The sequence below is a fragment of the Tarenaya hassleriana genome, unplaced genomic scaffold (genome assembly GCF_000463585.1).
Source record: "Tarenaya hassleriana unplaced genomic scaffold, ASM46358v1 Cleome8, whole genome shotgun sequence".
NCBI classification, from domain to species: domain Eukaryota; kingdom Viridiplantae; phylum Streptophyta; class Magnoliopsida; order Brassicales; family Cleomaceae; genus Tarenaya; species Tarenaya hassleriana.
In genome coordinates this window covers 3457319-3474168 of record NW_010970490.1, presented here as the reverse complement: position 1 = coordinate 3474168, position 16850 = coordinate 3457319, and the positions used below count along the sequence as shown (strand labels likewise).

At 37.3% G+C, this 16850-nt stretch overlaps 5 protein-coding genes across 8 annotated transcripts; 4 read left to right on the top strand and 1 right to left on the bottom strand.

The window, feature by feature from the left end:
- The first annotated feature begins 111 nt into the window (after positions 1 to 111).
- On the top strand, positions 112 to 1380 carry LOC104802793 (60S ribosomal protein L22-2-like). Of its 4 annotated transcripts, none has more exons than XM_010526562.1 (3): positions 112 to 239; positions 576 to 808; positions 1061 to 1380. In XM_010526562.1, exons 2-3 carry the CDS (start codon positions 579 to 581, stop codon positions 1203 to 1205), a joined length of 375 nt encoding a protein of 124 aa, XP_010524864.1. In that variant the 5' UTR covers positions 112 to 239; positions 576 to 578; the 3' UTR covers positions 1206 to 1380. The 4 variants fall into 4 exon arrangements, with proteins under 4 accessions (XP_010524864.1, XP_010524861.1, XP_010524863.1 ...); XM_010526559.1 differs by having other exon boundaries at positions 571 to 808; XM_010526561.1 differs by having other exon boundaries at positions 112 to 313.
- A 594-nt stretch (positions 1381 to 1974) lies between these two features.
- LOC104802792 (serine/threonine-protein phosphatase PP1 isozyme 9) lies at positions 1975 to 4698 on the bottom strand. The gene is made up of 4 exons (XM_010526558.2): positions 4377 to 4698; positions 3300 to 3860; positions 2701 to 2886; positions 1975 to 2389 (listed from the first exon to the last, which is right to left on the bottom strand). Exons 1-4 carry the CDS (start codon positions 4566 to 4568, stop codon positions 2366 to 2368), a joined length of 963 nt encoding a protein of 320 aa, XP_010524860.1. The 5' UTR covers positions 4569 to 4698; the 3' UTR covers positions 1975 to 2365.
- Positions 4699 to 6679: 1981 nt separating this feature from the next.
- LOC104802791 (60S ribosomal protein L18-3) lies at positions 6680 to 8404 on the top strand. Its single transcript, XM_010526557.2, has 5 exons — positions 6680 to 6739; positions 6991 to 7080; positions 7215 to 7343; positions 7810 to 7992; positions 8084 to 8404. The coding sequence occupies exons 1-5, from the start codon at positions 6737 to 6739 to the stop codon at positions 8240 to 8242; spliced, it is 564 nt and encodes a 187-aa protein (XP_010524859.1). The 5' UTR covers positions 6680 to 6736; the 3' UTR covers positions 8243 to 8404.
- Positions 8405 to 10555: 2151 nt separating this feature from the next.
- On the top strand, positions 10556 to 11347 carry LOC104803109 (zinc finger protein 8-like). The gene has a single exon (XM_010526984.1). The coding sequence runs from the start codon at positions 10556 to 10558 to the stop codon at positions 11345 to 11347; it is 792 nt and encodes a 263-aa protein (XP_010525286.1).
- Positions 11348 to 12166: 819 nt separating this feature from the next.
- On the top strand, positions 12167 to 14217 carry LOC104802790. The gene is made up of 8 exons (XM_010526555.1): positions 12167 to 12509; positions 12766 to 12832; positions 12992 to 13031; positions 13214 to 13346; positions 13529 to 13600; positions 13669 to 13749; positions 13841 to 13902; positions 14007 to 14217. Exons 1-8 carry the CDS (start codon positions 12264 to 12266, stop codon positions 14074 to 14076), a joined length of 771 nt encoding a protein of 256 aa, XP_010524857.1. The 5' UTR covers positions 12167 to 12263; the 3' UTR covers positions 14077 to 14217.
- The last annotated feature ends 2633 nt before the right edge of the window (positions 14218 to 16850 follow it).

Here is a 16850-nt window from a genome sequence, read left to right as displayed (position 1 = left end):
ATCATGGGAATGATGCTATAAAGCTAAAACTGCTGGGGTTGATTTGTAAATTTAAAGAGATATTTTGTAAAACATAAAAAGAGAGAAAAAAAAAACCCTGAAGATTACATTACAGAATGCAGACTGAAAAACCCTACCATTTTCTTCTTCTTCCACAAACGCCGCTCGTTCATTGCCTCGAGCAATTTCAGCATCTAGGGTTTTGTCAGTAGCTCCAGTACTCTATTTCGGTATCTCAAGTGGGTGAATTTTTACATTGGATTTGCTGGTTATGCTTTTAATTTTGATGATCATGTAAAAAATAACGAATTGGGTGAGAATCCTTTCTGCTTCTGCTTCTGAATTTTCTCGTGATCCAAACAGCTTGTGTCCTAGTTACGATAATTTAGACGAAGTCGCGATCTTTGAAGATGAAATTTTACCTGAGAAACTAATCTCTCATCTTTTTCCTCGTGCTTCCAGAAAGAGGGTCTGGCAATTTTACCCGTCTTGTGTTTGATGTGTTTATGCTTAGAATGGTGAATTTGATTTCTAGTGCTTCCCTTAACATAAGTGTCGGGATGTGTGAAGGTTAGAGAATGAGTCGTGGTGGCGCAGTGGCTCCCAAGGGGAAGAAGAAGAATGTATCCTTCATCATCGACTGTTCGAAGCCTGTGGAGGACAAGATAATGGACATTGCTTCCCTCGAGAAGTTTCTTCAGGAGAGGATCAAGGTCGGGGGAAAGGCCGGTGCACTCGGTGATACCGTCGCCGTCATTCGTGACAAGAGCAAGATTACTGTCAATTCTGACAGCCAGTTCTCCAAGAGGTATATATATATATTCGTAACTTATGCCTTTGCCTTTCTCTCCCGGTTTCCGAGAATCAGTCTTGTTTTCGCACCATGAACATTAGGGACACAGTTTCTTCATCCGTCTCATGGGATTGAAACTCGATGCGGGTGTCACAAGATTTTAGCATCCGGATTCAAAATCATCGTAGAATAGAACCATGTTCGTTTTTACGGAAGTATCTCAAGCATCATTCCTGCAATTTGCCATTATCTTTTCTCCGAGTCCAGGTATCTCAAGTACTTGACAAAGAAGTACCTGAAGAAGCACAATGTGAGGGATTGGCTTCGAGTTATTGCATCGAACAAGGACCGCAGCGTCTACGAGTTGAGGTACTTTAACATTGCAGAGAACGAAGGAGAAGAGGAAGATTGAAAGAGAAAGCCCGCCCTTGAACCATTGTTCTTGGCGTGTTTTTGATCTGTGATCTGTAGCTGTCTTCTTGCTTTTAGCTTTTGTTTGTGTTGGAATCTTCCTTGAGCTGCTTGTAATGGATTTGGTCCTTCGAAATTACCAATCTATCTATATATATTATACTAAAGTTCAATAACTTGTTTTATAAATTATTAGTTTAAATATTTCATCAAGAGAATGTGTTATCTTAAGTAATTTCTCATAGAAACACGGTCAATTTATGTTAACCCTTTCTTTATTACAACGAGACCCAGCACCAGCAGAACACAGTGAGACTGTTAATATTTATTTTCCTTTACATAAAATACAGATATGGACTAACGCAATAGATCAAATGTACAAAAGTTTACACTTTGAAACTTAGTTAGTTCTATTATAAATCTATAAATTGGCATTAGATCCAACCGATCCTCGAACGATATGGATCGAGAGAGGAATGGTCAGAAGAAGAGTACAAAGAGTGTGTTAGCCGCCAACGACCGAAAAACTGCCATCGATCGAGTAGCCGTCAGCGCCACGGTTGTCGCTGTCTAGAGGGGCCGGTGTCGTTGTAGCCCCATAAAAAATGTGACAACAATTGAGTCTTTATAAGGTTATAAACACCCTCCGGACAACATAACATTTGGGGTAAATTTTATCTACAGTTTCTGGATTTAGCTGGACCCATTATGAATGGTCAGGTTCTACCATGAATCAATGAACATAGGATTGGCAAGAAATGGTATCGAAGTGAAATACAAGAAATGTGGTATCTTCATGATCATGCCCAGAGGGTTTTGGTGAACAATGGGAAAAGAACAGACTACAGGAGAGGCGCTCTAAATTAACTAAGAAAAGAAAAGAAACAGACTACAGGAGACAGATCATCATCTCCAGAAGCAGAAGAGAGATCTTTCTGCATATATATATATATATATACAGAAAAAATCTGATTTTTTTTTTACAAATGGATCTTCTCTGGTATATGACCAAGTAGCTTTTTTTTTCTTTCTTTCTTCTTCACTGCAATCACCAATTACAGAAAAGAGACATACAACAGTGGAAACTAAGCCGTCTGAATTCTGAAGGTCCACCTTAAGCTGTGAAACAGGTGCCAAGAGAAAAAGGCTATTGGTGGTTTCCTAAGCCTTTCCCATTTTGGGTACCTGACAAAGAGAATATCCATCAAGAAAAAATCTATCAGTGTCAAGATCTGCATAAATGGGTTCATAATTCTTATAGTTATCGAGAATTCGAGATCGTTTATTCTCTTTCAAGACCAATTTCAAGCTTCCTGCAGTGTTTTGGATATGGTAGCCTAATGTTAACAAGAGTGGATGATCTCAGTTACACCTGGAAGGAAGCTTCTGATGATGATTATGCTTGGATTTCTGGTTTGAATTCAGGGTTCTGTCTGAACGTTCGGGAAGTTCTAAGATTTCGGTTTTGATCTTAGGTTTTAAGAGTAGAATCGAACCTTTTTGAGAGGAGTGGAACTGCTGCTTGAAGCAGGGGCTGGTTTCAGAATCTCAAAGGAGCAAACGAGAGATTCATCAACGCTCAATAATGCGCCTGCATTGTCAAACTCCCCACCGTAGTTGGGAGCTGAGAATAGCGTAACTAATCTCCTTTTCGCAAAGAACTCGTACCCGTCTTCCACCACCTGCAACACAAAGTAAAAAAACCCGCGAAATGAATAAGCTATAAACAAAATCAAGATCATGTTGATAACAACTCTCTTCTCTTCTCTGATGGGTTATCTTCAAAACCACTGTGGTTCAATTTCAAGAGAAGTTGTCATAATAATCACTCGGTATCATGGGTGATTGATTAATTATATTGTTTACTACCTAAAAAGTCTCTAACTTTATGTTAATGCTCACATATTTCAAGTCCTGTGAACTATATAGCAGAAGAAGTAAATGAAGTACATATTCAGTATTACCACATGAGATTGTATCTATTGACCAGAAACACTGTTTTCCTTATCAAGAGATTGACTTGCATTGTATGTTTGATCATATCAGGAACTTGTTCCAGTTCTGAATTATGATATGGAAAGAAGTCTGTTTTTACCTGATGGCCTCGACAAATGAGGTCAAGATCATTCTTATCCAAAAACTCAGCCACTCTATCGGCTCCAAACGTGCAGGAGATACCTCGATCACTATCAAGCCAACCTTGGATCTTTGGATCAGGATCCGACCAAAGCAGATCACAGAGGAGACCATTGTCTGGAATCTCTGTGGGCCTTTGAATCTCCCTTATCTGACCCAGATTTTCCAATTCTGGCGACAAACCACCATGCATACAGAGGATCTTATCGTCGATAAGGGCAGCAACTGGCAAACAGTTGAAGCAGTCGGTGAATATCTTCCAAAGGCGTACGTTGAATCTTCTTTTGCATTCGTCATAAAACCCGTAAATCCGGTTGATCTTGGCGTCCTCATGATTTCCTCTCAGGAGATAGATCTTTGACGGGTACCGGATCTTGTAGGCCAAGAGCAAACATATCGTCTCGAGGCTTTGCTTGCCTCTGTCCACATAATCGCCGAGGAAGAGATAGTTTGCTGAAGGAGGATAGCCTCCGTATTCAAACAGTCTCAGAAGGTCTTGGTATTGTCCATGGATATCACCTGTTAAGAGATTAAGAGCAAACCATAAGGGCAAATGACATAATGCCGAAACTTGATCTTATTCCGGAGTTTCAGACACAACATTTAACAGTAGTAGTTATGGTCCTGCATTATTAACAAGGAACTCAGGTTGCAAAACTGGTTGGAATTCTAATGCCACTAATGGCTTCCAATTTGTAGAAACGTTGGAATGAGAAGATATTAAATGATCTCGATAACTATTTGACACAACTAATAACCAATTACAGGCCAAAACTCCAACACCCAGATGCTGAAATATGCAGTCACATGTTCCCACGCAATTTAGAACCCTAATCAGCAGAATTAGAAATTTTTTCCCAATATGACAACCCATCTCCAACATGCCAAACTGGTCTTCTTTCACAACCAATCAGACAACAGCTTCAAACCCAAATCATCGCCAGTTAACACCAGCGTCATTCATTCACCATTACCATCGAGAGAGAGAGAGAGAGAGAGAGAGAGAGAGAGAGAGAGAGAGAGAGAGAGAGAGAGCGCAGATGCGAATTGGGGCATGGAGCTCGAGGAGATTGGGCTGAGAGAGGAAGATTTGTCGGGCGTTAACACATAGTTGACGAATCTCGCTCTCCGAAAGCTGAACCTGTTTCCCTCCTTTCCCTTCCAACAATCTCCTTATAATATCATCCAACACCCCCTTATCCATCATCCCTTCCATCGTCATCATCATCGTTTCCCTTCCAACAAAGATCCCAACTTTTCTCACCAGAATCCCGAATTAACACATGGGTTTGCGCCAAAACATCCGAGGAACAACGGGTCGCATTTGGACACCGCAAAAAAAAAAAAAAAAAAAAGGAGGAGCGTCTTTTTAGAAACACAGCAGGAAAAAAGAAAAACAACAAAGAAGAGACAAAATAGAGGATCAAACAAGGAGAACCCAGAAGAAATCTAAAATCTAAAATCTAAAATCCAGAGGAAGAAAGTGTGGATCAAATGGACAACGATAAGAACAGAACAATCTGAATGGAAAAAGGTTTCAGCTTTTAGGATATTGAGGAGAGAAAACAGATGGTGCAAATGGGCTGTCCTCTTTCTCTCTCTTAACTCGCCAGAAAATTTGGGATTTTCATTTTTAACACAGTATTTCTTATGGTTATTGATCACGTAAATCAACTTTTACACAAATAAATATGCATATATATATATATATATGTATGTATGTATGTATGTATGTATGTATGTATGCATCGTTTTAAATATGAAATTACACTTGGCAATTTTATTTTATTTTTACACTTAGCAATTCATCGGCCAGATTTAAAATTTCTAAGAAACTGATTTATTTCCCATTTCTCGACAGTGTCATTTTAGTTAATCATATGCTTCATCCAATTTGAAAGGGGCCCGACGAATTTACAAATGATTTAAAAAAAAACAATGGGAAAGTTGTCAATACGACTGGACACATGTCGGATATCCGCATTTTTTAAGATATCCATCTTCGTTTTCGTCTTCGCGGATTTTAGAGAAATATCTGTCTTTATCTCACAACATCCGGATATCCATCCAACGAGTATCCATAACTAAAAGATGGATACCCACGAATACTCGTATCCGTATATAAAATATTAAACAATATAAAATTAAATCAAATAATCAATAAAAATATACATATTTTATTCCAAAAATACATTTTTAAGTTTGAAAATTCTTAAAATATAATAATATGCATAGAATCCTAGAAACATTTTAAAAAATATACAATAATTTGAAATTGAATCCATCAAAACTTGAAAATCCAATATATAATCCTAAAGGTAAGTAAAATAACCTAAATATTTTCGAAATTATATTAAAAATATAAGGTTAATTTTATAATTTATAATATATATGTGGGTACCCGCGGGTACTTGTTATTTCAATATGTAAAACCCGAATCCAAACCCGTATGACGGGTATTCTAGTTTTTAATACTCGTTTTCGTTTTTATTAGGTATCGAGTACCCGTTTTTCGGGTACCCTTAAAACTGGGTATCCACTTATCTGCAGGTAACGGGTTTAAATGACCAGTCCTAGTTGTCAATATCAAACTCAAAAAAAGGGTTTGGAAACCTTCAAAGGCAAGCTATGGTGGTGATAGGTGGTGTTAGATTGAACCAATACGACACGTGTCACCATATCATTGGAAGTGGTCAAATGAAATAGATTCCCACTACACATGTACATATACATATACATATATAGACATATAAGGAAATAATGTAATTTTTTCCTATAAAAAAAAACAATTATTTTATTCACTTGGTTCATTGTGGGAAGGGAGAAACCGCGTATCTTGAAAACTTCGGTTTTATAGTTGTACAAAGAGTCGGACATAGGTGGTGCGTGGCCATCATGTTTCCACTCGAATGGGTAATTATTGTCTTATAATTAATTATTTTCATTAAGCCTCACAAATTAATAATTTATCATTGTATTTGTGTAGCAGCAGATCAAGTTAGACGGCCCGAATCTGTTGAACATAATTTGAATATGTATTTCCGATTATATAATGATGTATAAATATTATGAATCTTATTTACACGCATTGAAAGAAATTAAATATAGATTTCATACAAAAAAAAAAAGGTCCAAAAATGATATGCTGCTGTAAAACGGGCTTTATCTTAGCCCAAAAAATAACAAAGGCTCTCAATGAAGCCCAAGATACAGTTACAAATGGGCCTTGTTAAGGCCTCATCAAGGTATAATTACTAATGGGCCGGCTTAAGGCCCATAATTCGTTGATGAAGAAATGAACCCTAAAAATCTCGTTATTAAACCCTAGCTTCATTGTTTATATCCTTCCTTCTGCAGAACGCCGTCGGTTCCTCCGTCAACACCCCGGGCGCGGCAATGGTGATTCCCGCTATTCTTCTTCTTCTTCTTCTTGTCCCTCTCTCTTGATCTCCGTTTCTGGGTTTTCATTTTCTCGTCGAGTTTTCCATTTTACAGCTTGATTTGGTATCTTGATTTTGTGTCTGTCGACTGTGGTTTCTGGGTCTCGACTGAGATGTCTGGTTTCTGATCTGTCAAGTTGAATTTCGGGGTTGAATTCTGTCTCATTCGCTTCCGAGGTTGACCGTGGGGGCTTTTTTGTTGTTTTTCAGGGTATTGATTTGATCGCAGGAGGTAAGAGCAAGAAGACCAAAAGGACAGCCCCGAAATCCGACGATGTCTATCTCAAGCTTCTTGTCAAGGTAAGGAACATATAAATCGCTTGCTCATTTTCTCTTTTTCTTTTGAGTTCCATAGGTAGAATTTCTAGAGTTTTTTTTTTTGTGTAGATCGTCGGAAACATCTTATACGATTCTGATATGTTGAAATCATGCAGCTTTACCGGTTTTTGGTGAGGAGAACTGGAAGCAACTTCAATGCGGTTATACTGAAGAGGCTTTTCATGAGCAAAGTCAACAAAGCTCCTCTCTCTCTTTCTAGGCTCGTCAGATTCATGCAGGGCAAGGTTCATTCACTTCTATAGATCCTTTTTATGCATTTAGATATGTTTATATGTATTGTCGGAGGTTATGACTCAGCCATATTGCCTCTGAAATTTCCTTCATTTGGTGTAGAATGGCTGTATCTTGTTATTAGGGTGGAAATGTGTTAAAAAAGTCAAAGAATCACATCACCATTAACCAGTCTTTGTAATATCTTCTGAGTTCCTTTACTTTGAAAGCGGTGATTCTTCTGTTACCTTCATATGGGTATGAATTGTTATCTGTAAATTTTAGTTTAATTCGTTTGGTCCCTCCTTGTCGGGTTTAGGTTGATATATCAGAATCTGCTGTTCTTGTTTCTTGTGTGTAGTTGGGAAATTGATCAGGTTTGAATTGATTGAAGTTTGTAGTTGTCATCTCATGCGTCATTTTTGGTGTGCGTTTTATGCGTTTATAACCACCTCTTTTGTGTTAACCTGTTTTTAATAGGAAGACAAGATTGGTGTGGTTGTTGGGACTGTGACCGATGACGTGAGAGTATACGAGGTACCTGCTTTGAAGGTTACCGCTTTGAGGTTTACGGAAACAGCCAGGGCCCGTATCGAGAAAGCTGGTGGGGAGTGCTTGACCTTTGATCAGCTCGCTCTCCGAGCTCCTTTGGGCCAAAACACGGTATTTGTCTCGACTGAATCTTTATTCTTCGATGTTATGGAGTGATTGGTCTCTGGATTTCTTAGATTCCGGGTTTGTGTCGGGGTCTTAGGTTCTTCTAAGAGGTCCGAAGAATGCTCGTGAAGCGGTAAAGCACTTTGGTCCAGCGCCGGGTGTGCCACACAGCCATACGAAGCCATACGTTCGGTCCAAGGGAAGGAAGTTCGAGAGAGCCAGGGGAAGGAGAAAGAGCCGTGGATTCAAAGTGTAAGGAGATTTTTCTGTGTTTGATCTTTCTGATTCTGTGGTGTTTTGTCCTAATCGAAATTTTGGTCGAGAACCATTTTTGGGTTCTCTCTCTTTTGCCAGTTTCAGACATTGATTTGATGCTTTCACCCATTTTACTGTTTCAAAGTTTTCATCTTTTTTCTTGGGTTTCCTCTGAAATAGTGATGTCACAAATCACTTTGCATTACAATGATCTCCCGAAGATTGGGAACATCTGTGGATAATCCAAGTAAAAAAAATGTTCCAAGAGTGTGGGAACAGAAAAGATCTTTGAACTGCTCCGATCTAATAAAAATTTGTTCCAGATAAAATGTCACAGATCAAGAGGCAATTGACAAACCAAACGGTTTAAATCCGATTTTGAAAATAAGCAGAACTAATTCTTTGATTATGTAAGTTAACACGGCACCTCTATCATCTATAGTGAATCAACCATACGGAAAATATTACAATATCTTTAAATTTCATATATTTTTTAGAATTTACAAAGTGCGTGTATTTATACGTAAATCTTTATAAAACTATGGGAATATATATATATATATATATATATTATAATTATTTACCTATTTTTTTATTTTGTTATAATTTTTAAAATAAATTTGTAATAAATTTTAAAAAGAAGGGTTAATGATGTAACAGTTGATGTGATACAAAAAAAATTGTAATTGCAATTTAAGTAAGTGGAATATTTTTTGTTTTCACATTAATAAATCTTTTAACCGATTCTTCTCCGTGTGAACGCGAATTGATTCTCATATGCGCTTCCTCGGAAGCTTTTGTCGGAAATGTCATTTATTACATAACCAAAGTAAACGTGGAACAAATAAATTACTTATTATTTTTTTCCTTTTTTTTACGCATGATTGTTTTTCTAATTATGAAAATTGATACCAGACGTTCTAACCTATTGGTATTAGGCAACAATGAAAAAAATATTTATTTCTTTTTCTAAATTTTGGATTCGGTTCCATTTTTATTGTTTATATCAATTTAAGTTCGATATTGATTCTAGAAAAATCATATTCTATTCATTTTAAATCGGATTATAGTTATGATCAAACTATCTGTATTTGGTTTCTATTTTAAAATAACCACGAAAATTTTATAATTTTGTGATAAAAACACACGATGAAGTGCTGTTATAGTTAATCATCAATTTAATTTTCTTAAACTATTTTGTCAGTCTATTAAAGTAAAATTCAGCATTAAACTATATAGTTTAAATTTTCTAGAATACGATTGTCGATATATGTGTATGTACATTTAAAAATCTATTGGGTATAAATATCACAACTTTTTAAAATGCAAATATAGTTATTTTTCCTTGTAATCTGGAAATTTTTTGGTATTTGTCCTGATAAGAATATTGTGGAACTAGTCGAGATTGACCCAAATGATAAACATACCATGACAAGCATATTTATTTTTCTTTTTTACTTTTTTTTTTTAAATCGGAATTAAATCTAATGGATCTAAGAAAACTCATATGAAGTTGGATTGTTCTGTAATAACATATAAATCTAATTTGTCAAGCTTATAAGGTTGATTTTCCATATTTCCGATTTTTAAAGTTTCAAATATAGTGTATACCATATAATAAATGCATTTGTAAAAAAATGCCATATGAAATATCATCATTACTCTACAATTATGTATATATATATATATATATATATACACGCAATATAAAAATAATAGTATTTGCATGAAAAATATGGGTATTTTATGGATGCGAGCATGCACGCGCATTTGCATGGAAATTTTGATGGTTTTTGGTGGTTTATGATGATCATATACGTTTTTTTAACTAGTTTTATGTTTTAATACTAGAGAAATCTCTAAATTTATTGATTTTATTTATATGCACGAAGGGTTAATGATTAAATCGAAAATGGAAAATCAGGAGCATAATCTCATATTCCTATAGATTTTAAACTTAAGCAATCGAGCCGGGGAAAAGGGCCGTAAAATTGGATAATATCCATAGAAAACTAAGCAGGAAGCAAGAGAGATTGAAATTAATATCTATAAAAGAAATATGAAAATAAACTTTGGGGCGTCTGCTCATCATAATGTGTAAAAATCCGAGACGAGTTCCCTCTCGTCCAAATAAACTCGGAGATTTCATTCCATGTATAACCCTTTTGAATATCATGAACACATATCAAACCACTCCACTCGATAAATAGGGACCGGACCACATGCAATATCATCTCCCCCTCCCTCTCTCTCTCACTCTCCATTCGTTTTGATTCACCATATCATATATATAGATATACAGATATATATAGATATGGCGATCCACGTAGTTTCCGTCTCTTCTTCTTCTGGTTCTTCCGCAACCAAACCGGGCACTGTTACGGAGAAACTTGCGAAAAAACTCATGGATCAGGAACGAGAGACGGTGAATCCGAAACCCGGGTTTTCGATCTTGTCCCGGGACAAGATCAAAAACCTTCGTTTCGGTTGGGAAGAAGAACAAGCACAGGAGGAGGGGGGGAATTCAAGTTATCTGAGATCTAGGGTTTATGCTTGCAACTTCTGCAAGAAAGAGTTCTCCACCTCACAAGCCCTAGGCGGACACCAAAATGCTCACAAGCAAGAACGTGAATGGGAGAAGAAGCGAAAGCAGATGGAATCTGAGTACCCTACTCTCGCCTTTCTGCACCCCTACTTGAACCGATCGCCGTTCTCCGGTGGATCCTGGATCAGCAGTTTATCATACGATAACCATCTCGGTTCACGTTTCGATCCGATTTTTCAGAAACCCGTTTTCTATCATCCGACCAACTCCTCGATCGGACACGGCGGCCCTTCCGTGACCCCTCGTGTCCCTCCGGCGAACAATAACCGGGTTTTCGCCGGAAAAGATCTCTTTTCGAACGACGGTTTACCAAAGAATTTCATTCTTCGACCGTCGAAACGTTTGATGATCGGTGATATCATTGATTACTCGAGGAATTTCATCTCGACCGTTGGAGAAAGCGGTTCTAGTGACAAAGCTCATCAAGCCGACAATAAGGAAGATGTTCGATCGAGGCATGACGGCAGTTCCAAAGACTGGGGACGAGATTTGTCCCTCTAGATTTAAACTTCGAATTCAATAGCATGCACGCCTCCGCCTCCCCTCGTTATTCGTTTTAAATTTAATGTAGTATAATATTATTACACATCTCCCCACATTTTTTTTTTTAATATTTTCGTCCTTTTCTGTAACTTGGATGCATCACATAATGGTAATATTACCTTTTTTTTTATATGATATTTTGCAAACGTTTTCTAAGTTTATATATGTTTTTTTTGTGTGTATATATACATACAAATATGTTTATGGATTTATAATGTCCTTTTATGGAAATCTTACCATGTGGAGAAAACCGCATTCAACAATACTGCGGCTGTAAGGAAAAACCACGTGTCATTAACTAGGTTTCTAAAAGGTCCACTGAATATTCGGACCCCACATTCTGGAATACCAATTTTGTGTGAATATAAATTGAAACATATATATATTTTGACTGCAATTTGATGTATTTTTTTAGTATATCAATCGTATTTTTCTATATTCGCTACGGTTCTAGAAACTGTGTGAAATTTTGGAAGTAAAAATAATGTATCTTATGTGTGGAGAAAAATGAACAACGACTTATTTTATTAATTATAAGGATAAATTAAGATCATGTTTTAATGATTTTTCATTATAATGAAGATAGAATTGTGAATGTGTTATCATTTATTATCCAATTTTTTTCGATATGGATTTAAATATTTGCAAGCTTGTAATGATTTTCTGTACGGAATGTTATATGGAGAGACGAGGAAACGAAACGAGTTCATGGGTAATTTGGTCATTTCAACTGAAGTTAGGTATGTCCCCGTCCCCAACCTCATTTTGACTCCTTATCCACTGGAAATAACCGAGTGAGAAAATTCCCGGAAAATTTGAAGAGAATTTTCAGAATCGCCGCGATATTTTGGAAAATTCTTTCTCTCCGCCATTGATGGCACTAACCCAGAACTTGAAACCCATCATCTACACATCTCCTCCGTTTTCCCGCCCTTTACCGGCCTTATTGCCGTTCCAAACCCTAAATCCCCAATTTTCCCGCCACCCACCTCTCACATTCTCTCGGAGACTGTTCCTCCCTTCGGTTTCCTCGATCTGGGACGCCATCACCGGCGGCGGAAATTCGGATCCTCGTGAAGCCGTCGCTGCGATTCGACGCGGAATGCTGCTCTTTAGACAGGTACAAAATCGAAATCGCAATGAAAAAGGAACAAAAAGAATAAAAAAAAAGTTTGATCTTGATTTTTTTTTTGGCGAAAAGACGCGACTTGAATGGATTTTCTGGGCAAACAAACAGTACAGTCAACCAAGAATTACATAAAGTTAAAACTTCTACTGGGTTTTTCCATTTACATCCTACAAATCGAAAATTTGTACCAAAAGAAATCACAAAACTGCAACTATTTTTGTGTGTGTGTGTTTTCTTGATGTGCAAGGGTGATGTTTCGGGGTCATTGGCAGAGTTCGATCGGGCGATTGAGCTGGATCCCCGGCAAAAGGCATGTAGGTTTATGTTTTCTGCCTGTAGAATTCGATTCATTTGCAATGATTTTGATATTGAACTGATAACTTACCTACAAAACAGAGATTGTTATAATGATCAAACCCCTAAAAGCTTATTTCTTGCTCGGCCGAGACACTGATATATATACTTCGCTGCAGATCTTTGGCAACGCGGTCTTTCCCTCTACTATCTCGACAGGTACCAAATGCCAACACTTTGCTTGATTTCGCTCTCGATTCTCACTGTTTTGAGCTTGATTCTTAAAGTAGGCAAGTTCGTTCCTGAGTTCATTCCGAAAAATGGAATCCCGGAGTTTGTTATCCTGTGAATTCTATGCTATCTCTTTTTGTCAAGAAAGTGATGTTGAATATGAAGTACAGATTTGAAGAAGGTGCAGAGCAGTTTCGGTTAGACGTTGCTCAGAACCCGAATGACACCGAGGAGTCAATTTGGTGCTTTCTCTGTGAAGCTCGGCTCTATGGAGTTGATGAGGCACGAAAACAGTTTCTTGAGGTGGATATCCAATCCCAAGGTTATTCTAGAAAAAGGGTGTATCTTTAATGGTGTTCCGAGACATATTAAACACAGAAATTTACAGAAGGGTCTGTCAAATAAATTACTCTTTAAGCCATATATAGAAGAGAGAAAGAATAGATGCAAAACCCATACGGAATGTCCCCTTTATCTTCTTGCAGGTTGGAAGAGATCCTCGGCCTGTAATGCGGGAAGCTTATAACATGTTCAAGAACGGCGGAGACCCTGAAAAGGTTCGAGACGGTTTCTTGTTATTACTGTATCGAGTTTTTCTTTCTTAACGAAACTTTTATCCGAGCAGTTAGTCAATATCTTCTCAAGCGGCCAGGCAAACGAGTATTTCTACGCTTCCCTTTACTCGGGGCTTTACTACGAAGCTGAGGTCTAAAACATGATCTTGTATTTCTCTCGACAGTTTGACTTCCGTCTATCCGGCAATATACTTACAACCGCCAATGTATATATTTATGCAGGGTAAACCCGAAGAGGCGAAGTCTCACATCACGGCGGCGTGTGAATCACCATACGGGCAAAGGTTTGAATCCTAAGCACATACTATCTCTGATTTCTTGAGGAAATAATGAAAGGAAAGTATTGAGAAGATGGTGTCTTTTGATTTTGTGTCTTGTGTTGTTTCAGGTCAGATGATTACATGGCTTCTCTTGCCAAAGTTCACTGTCTCTGCAGGAACTGGAGTCTCGGCCTCTGATTGAGACCGAGGGTCTGCCACTGTTTTATATGCACAATATTGTTTGTTGTATCCTTTTTTCTCGAAACCCGAATGGTCATTGTATCCGAATTACTTGTGATTTTTCTCAAGTCAAATCAACCAAATTCTTATTGAATTCAAGTAAAATACGAAGGAAATGATAGTTTTTAGGGAAAATCTCAAAAAACGTTCACTGAATTTTTTAATTTTGTCAAAAAAAATATTGAATTTTATTTTTTATCAAATAAACATTAAACTTTTAAAACGAATCTAAAAATATTGAATTTTTTTAACTGATCCTCTTATTATAAAAAAATATTTAATTTTTTTAGTGATTCAAAAAAATACATAATTTTTTTAGTGATTTTGTTTACTTGGATAATTGTTGAAGAATTAATGTTTATTTTATCAAATTTAAAAAATTTAATATTTATTTGATAAAATAAAAGATTTAATTTTTTTTTTTATCAAAATTAAAAAATTCAGTGTTTGTTTTTGGATTTTATCTATTTTTTATTTAAAGGAAAACGGAAGAAACAGTAAAGATACCGAAGCTCTTTATTGACGGTGGAAATTTAGCTAATGCTCAACCCCCCTCGTCTATTAAATGACCGAACTACCCCTGCAGTTACCCGCCAGAACCATATCGAAGTTGTCTGCCTGTAGTGTCCATTGAATCTGTTCGTATCAATGAATTCGATGCGATAGGAACTCTGAGCTTAACGAAGAAGAATCTGTTAGATATATACAAATATCATTTTGTAAGCCGTTATAGCGGTTACATAGGCGAAGGATATAAATACATGTAAAGAAACTCGGTTACGAGATAACAAGAAATATACAGTTTTCGGTTTCTCTCTCTATTCTCTCTCTCTCTCTACTGTAACACATCTGCCATTGTTATAGCTTGAGATTCAGAGAGCTAATAAGTTTTCTCCAAGATCAAGGTCAGCTGTTTTCCTTGGTTACCCTAATGGTTTTAAGGGTTACAAGTTACTGGATACAGAAACCAATGCTGTCTTTATATCCAGAAATGTGGAGTTTCATGAAACCATTTTCCCATGTTCTTCTGAACCTACAGAGTCTATTCCAGACTCTGTCACCGAGCTTTTTTATCAAACCATTTTGCCATTACCAATACCTGATGATGATACATCTAATCATATTGGTTCGGATGTATCAGATTTTAATACACCAGATTCTCCTTTAGCTCCACAATCTGAGTCTGAGAATACTTCACTTCCCTCAGAAAGACCACGTCGAAATCCCAAGCCACCTTCTTATCTACAGCAGTATCACTGTTATACTGCAATCCATGACCAATCTAGTAACCCAATTTATCCACTTTCTTCCGTCCTTTCATATAACAAATTGTCCAAACCTTACAAAGACTTTATCTTTCAAATCTCCTCTGAAACTGAACCAAAATCTTTTAAAGAGGCAGTGGTTTCTGATAATTGAAAAAAGGCCATGGATGTTGAACTACAAGCATTGCATGGTAACGGTACTTGGTCTGTCGTTGAGTTACCGAAAGGGAAACGAGCTGTGGAATGTAAGTGGGTCTTCAAAATCAAGAGGAATCCTGATGGAAGCGTTGAGAGATATAAAACTCGTTTAGTTGCAAAAAGATTTACACAACAGGAAGGTGTTGATTTCATAGACACGTTCTCCCCTGTTGCTAAACTCGTGACTGTGAAGCTACTCCTGGCGTTGGCAGCAAAACAGAACTGGCATCTTACTCAAATGGATGTTACGAACGCGTTTTTGCATGGGGATCTTGAGGAAGACATTTACATGTCTCTACCTCCTAGTTATGAAGCGTCGCCTGGTGAAGTGCTATCTCGGAATGCAGTTACAGAAGTCCTTGTACGGATTACGACAAACTTCAGGACAATGGTACCAGAAATTCAGTTCGGTTATGCTGCAAGCTGGGTTTCGACAGTCCCAAGCAGACCATTCTTTGTTTGTTCGGAAAACAAGTACCAGTTTTCTTGTCTTACTAGTATATGTTGATGATATTGTCATAGCTAGTAATGACAAGAAAGCAGAAGAAGAGTTGAAACTGTTGCTACACAAGCATTTTAAGATCAAGGATCTTGGACAACTTAAGTTCTTCCTTGGACTTGAAATTGCTCGGACTTCAAAAGGTATCTCAATCTGTCAGCGGAAATATTGTTTGGATTTGTTGTCAGATACAGGACTTCTTGCTTGCAAACCTGTTTCTGTGCCAATGGATCCTGCAATAAAACTTACTCAAGATACTGGTACAGCTTTGTCAGATCCCTCTTCATACAGAGCTTTGGTTGGAAGATTACTTTACTTGACTATTACCAGACCAGACGCTACTTACTCAGTTCATAAGCTGAGTCAGTTTATGAGCAAACCAACAGACGAGCACTTTAAAGCAGCACAGCGAATTGTTCGATATTTGAAGACAAATCCAGGTCACGGTCTATTTTATTCTGTTGAATCAGACCTGCACTTGGATGTGTTTGTAGATGCAGATTGGGCTCAATGCCAAGACTCGAGAAGATCGGTGACTGGGTTCTGCGTTTTCCTTGGAAACTCTCTTATTTCATGGAAAGCAAAGAAACAGAATACTGTCTCATTGAGTTTCGAGCTCTTGCAAATACTACGTGTGAGTTAGTTTGGTTGTCTCATTTGCTGAAAGATCTCGACGTTACAGTCTCTCGGCCAGCAAACTTATACTGTGACAACAAGTCCGCACTTCATATTGCGTCGAATCAAGTGTTTCATGAGCGTACGAAACACAT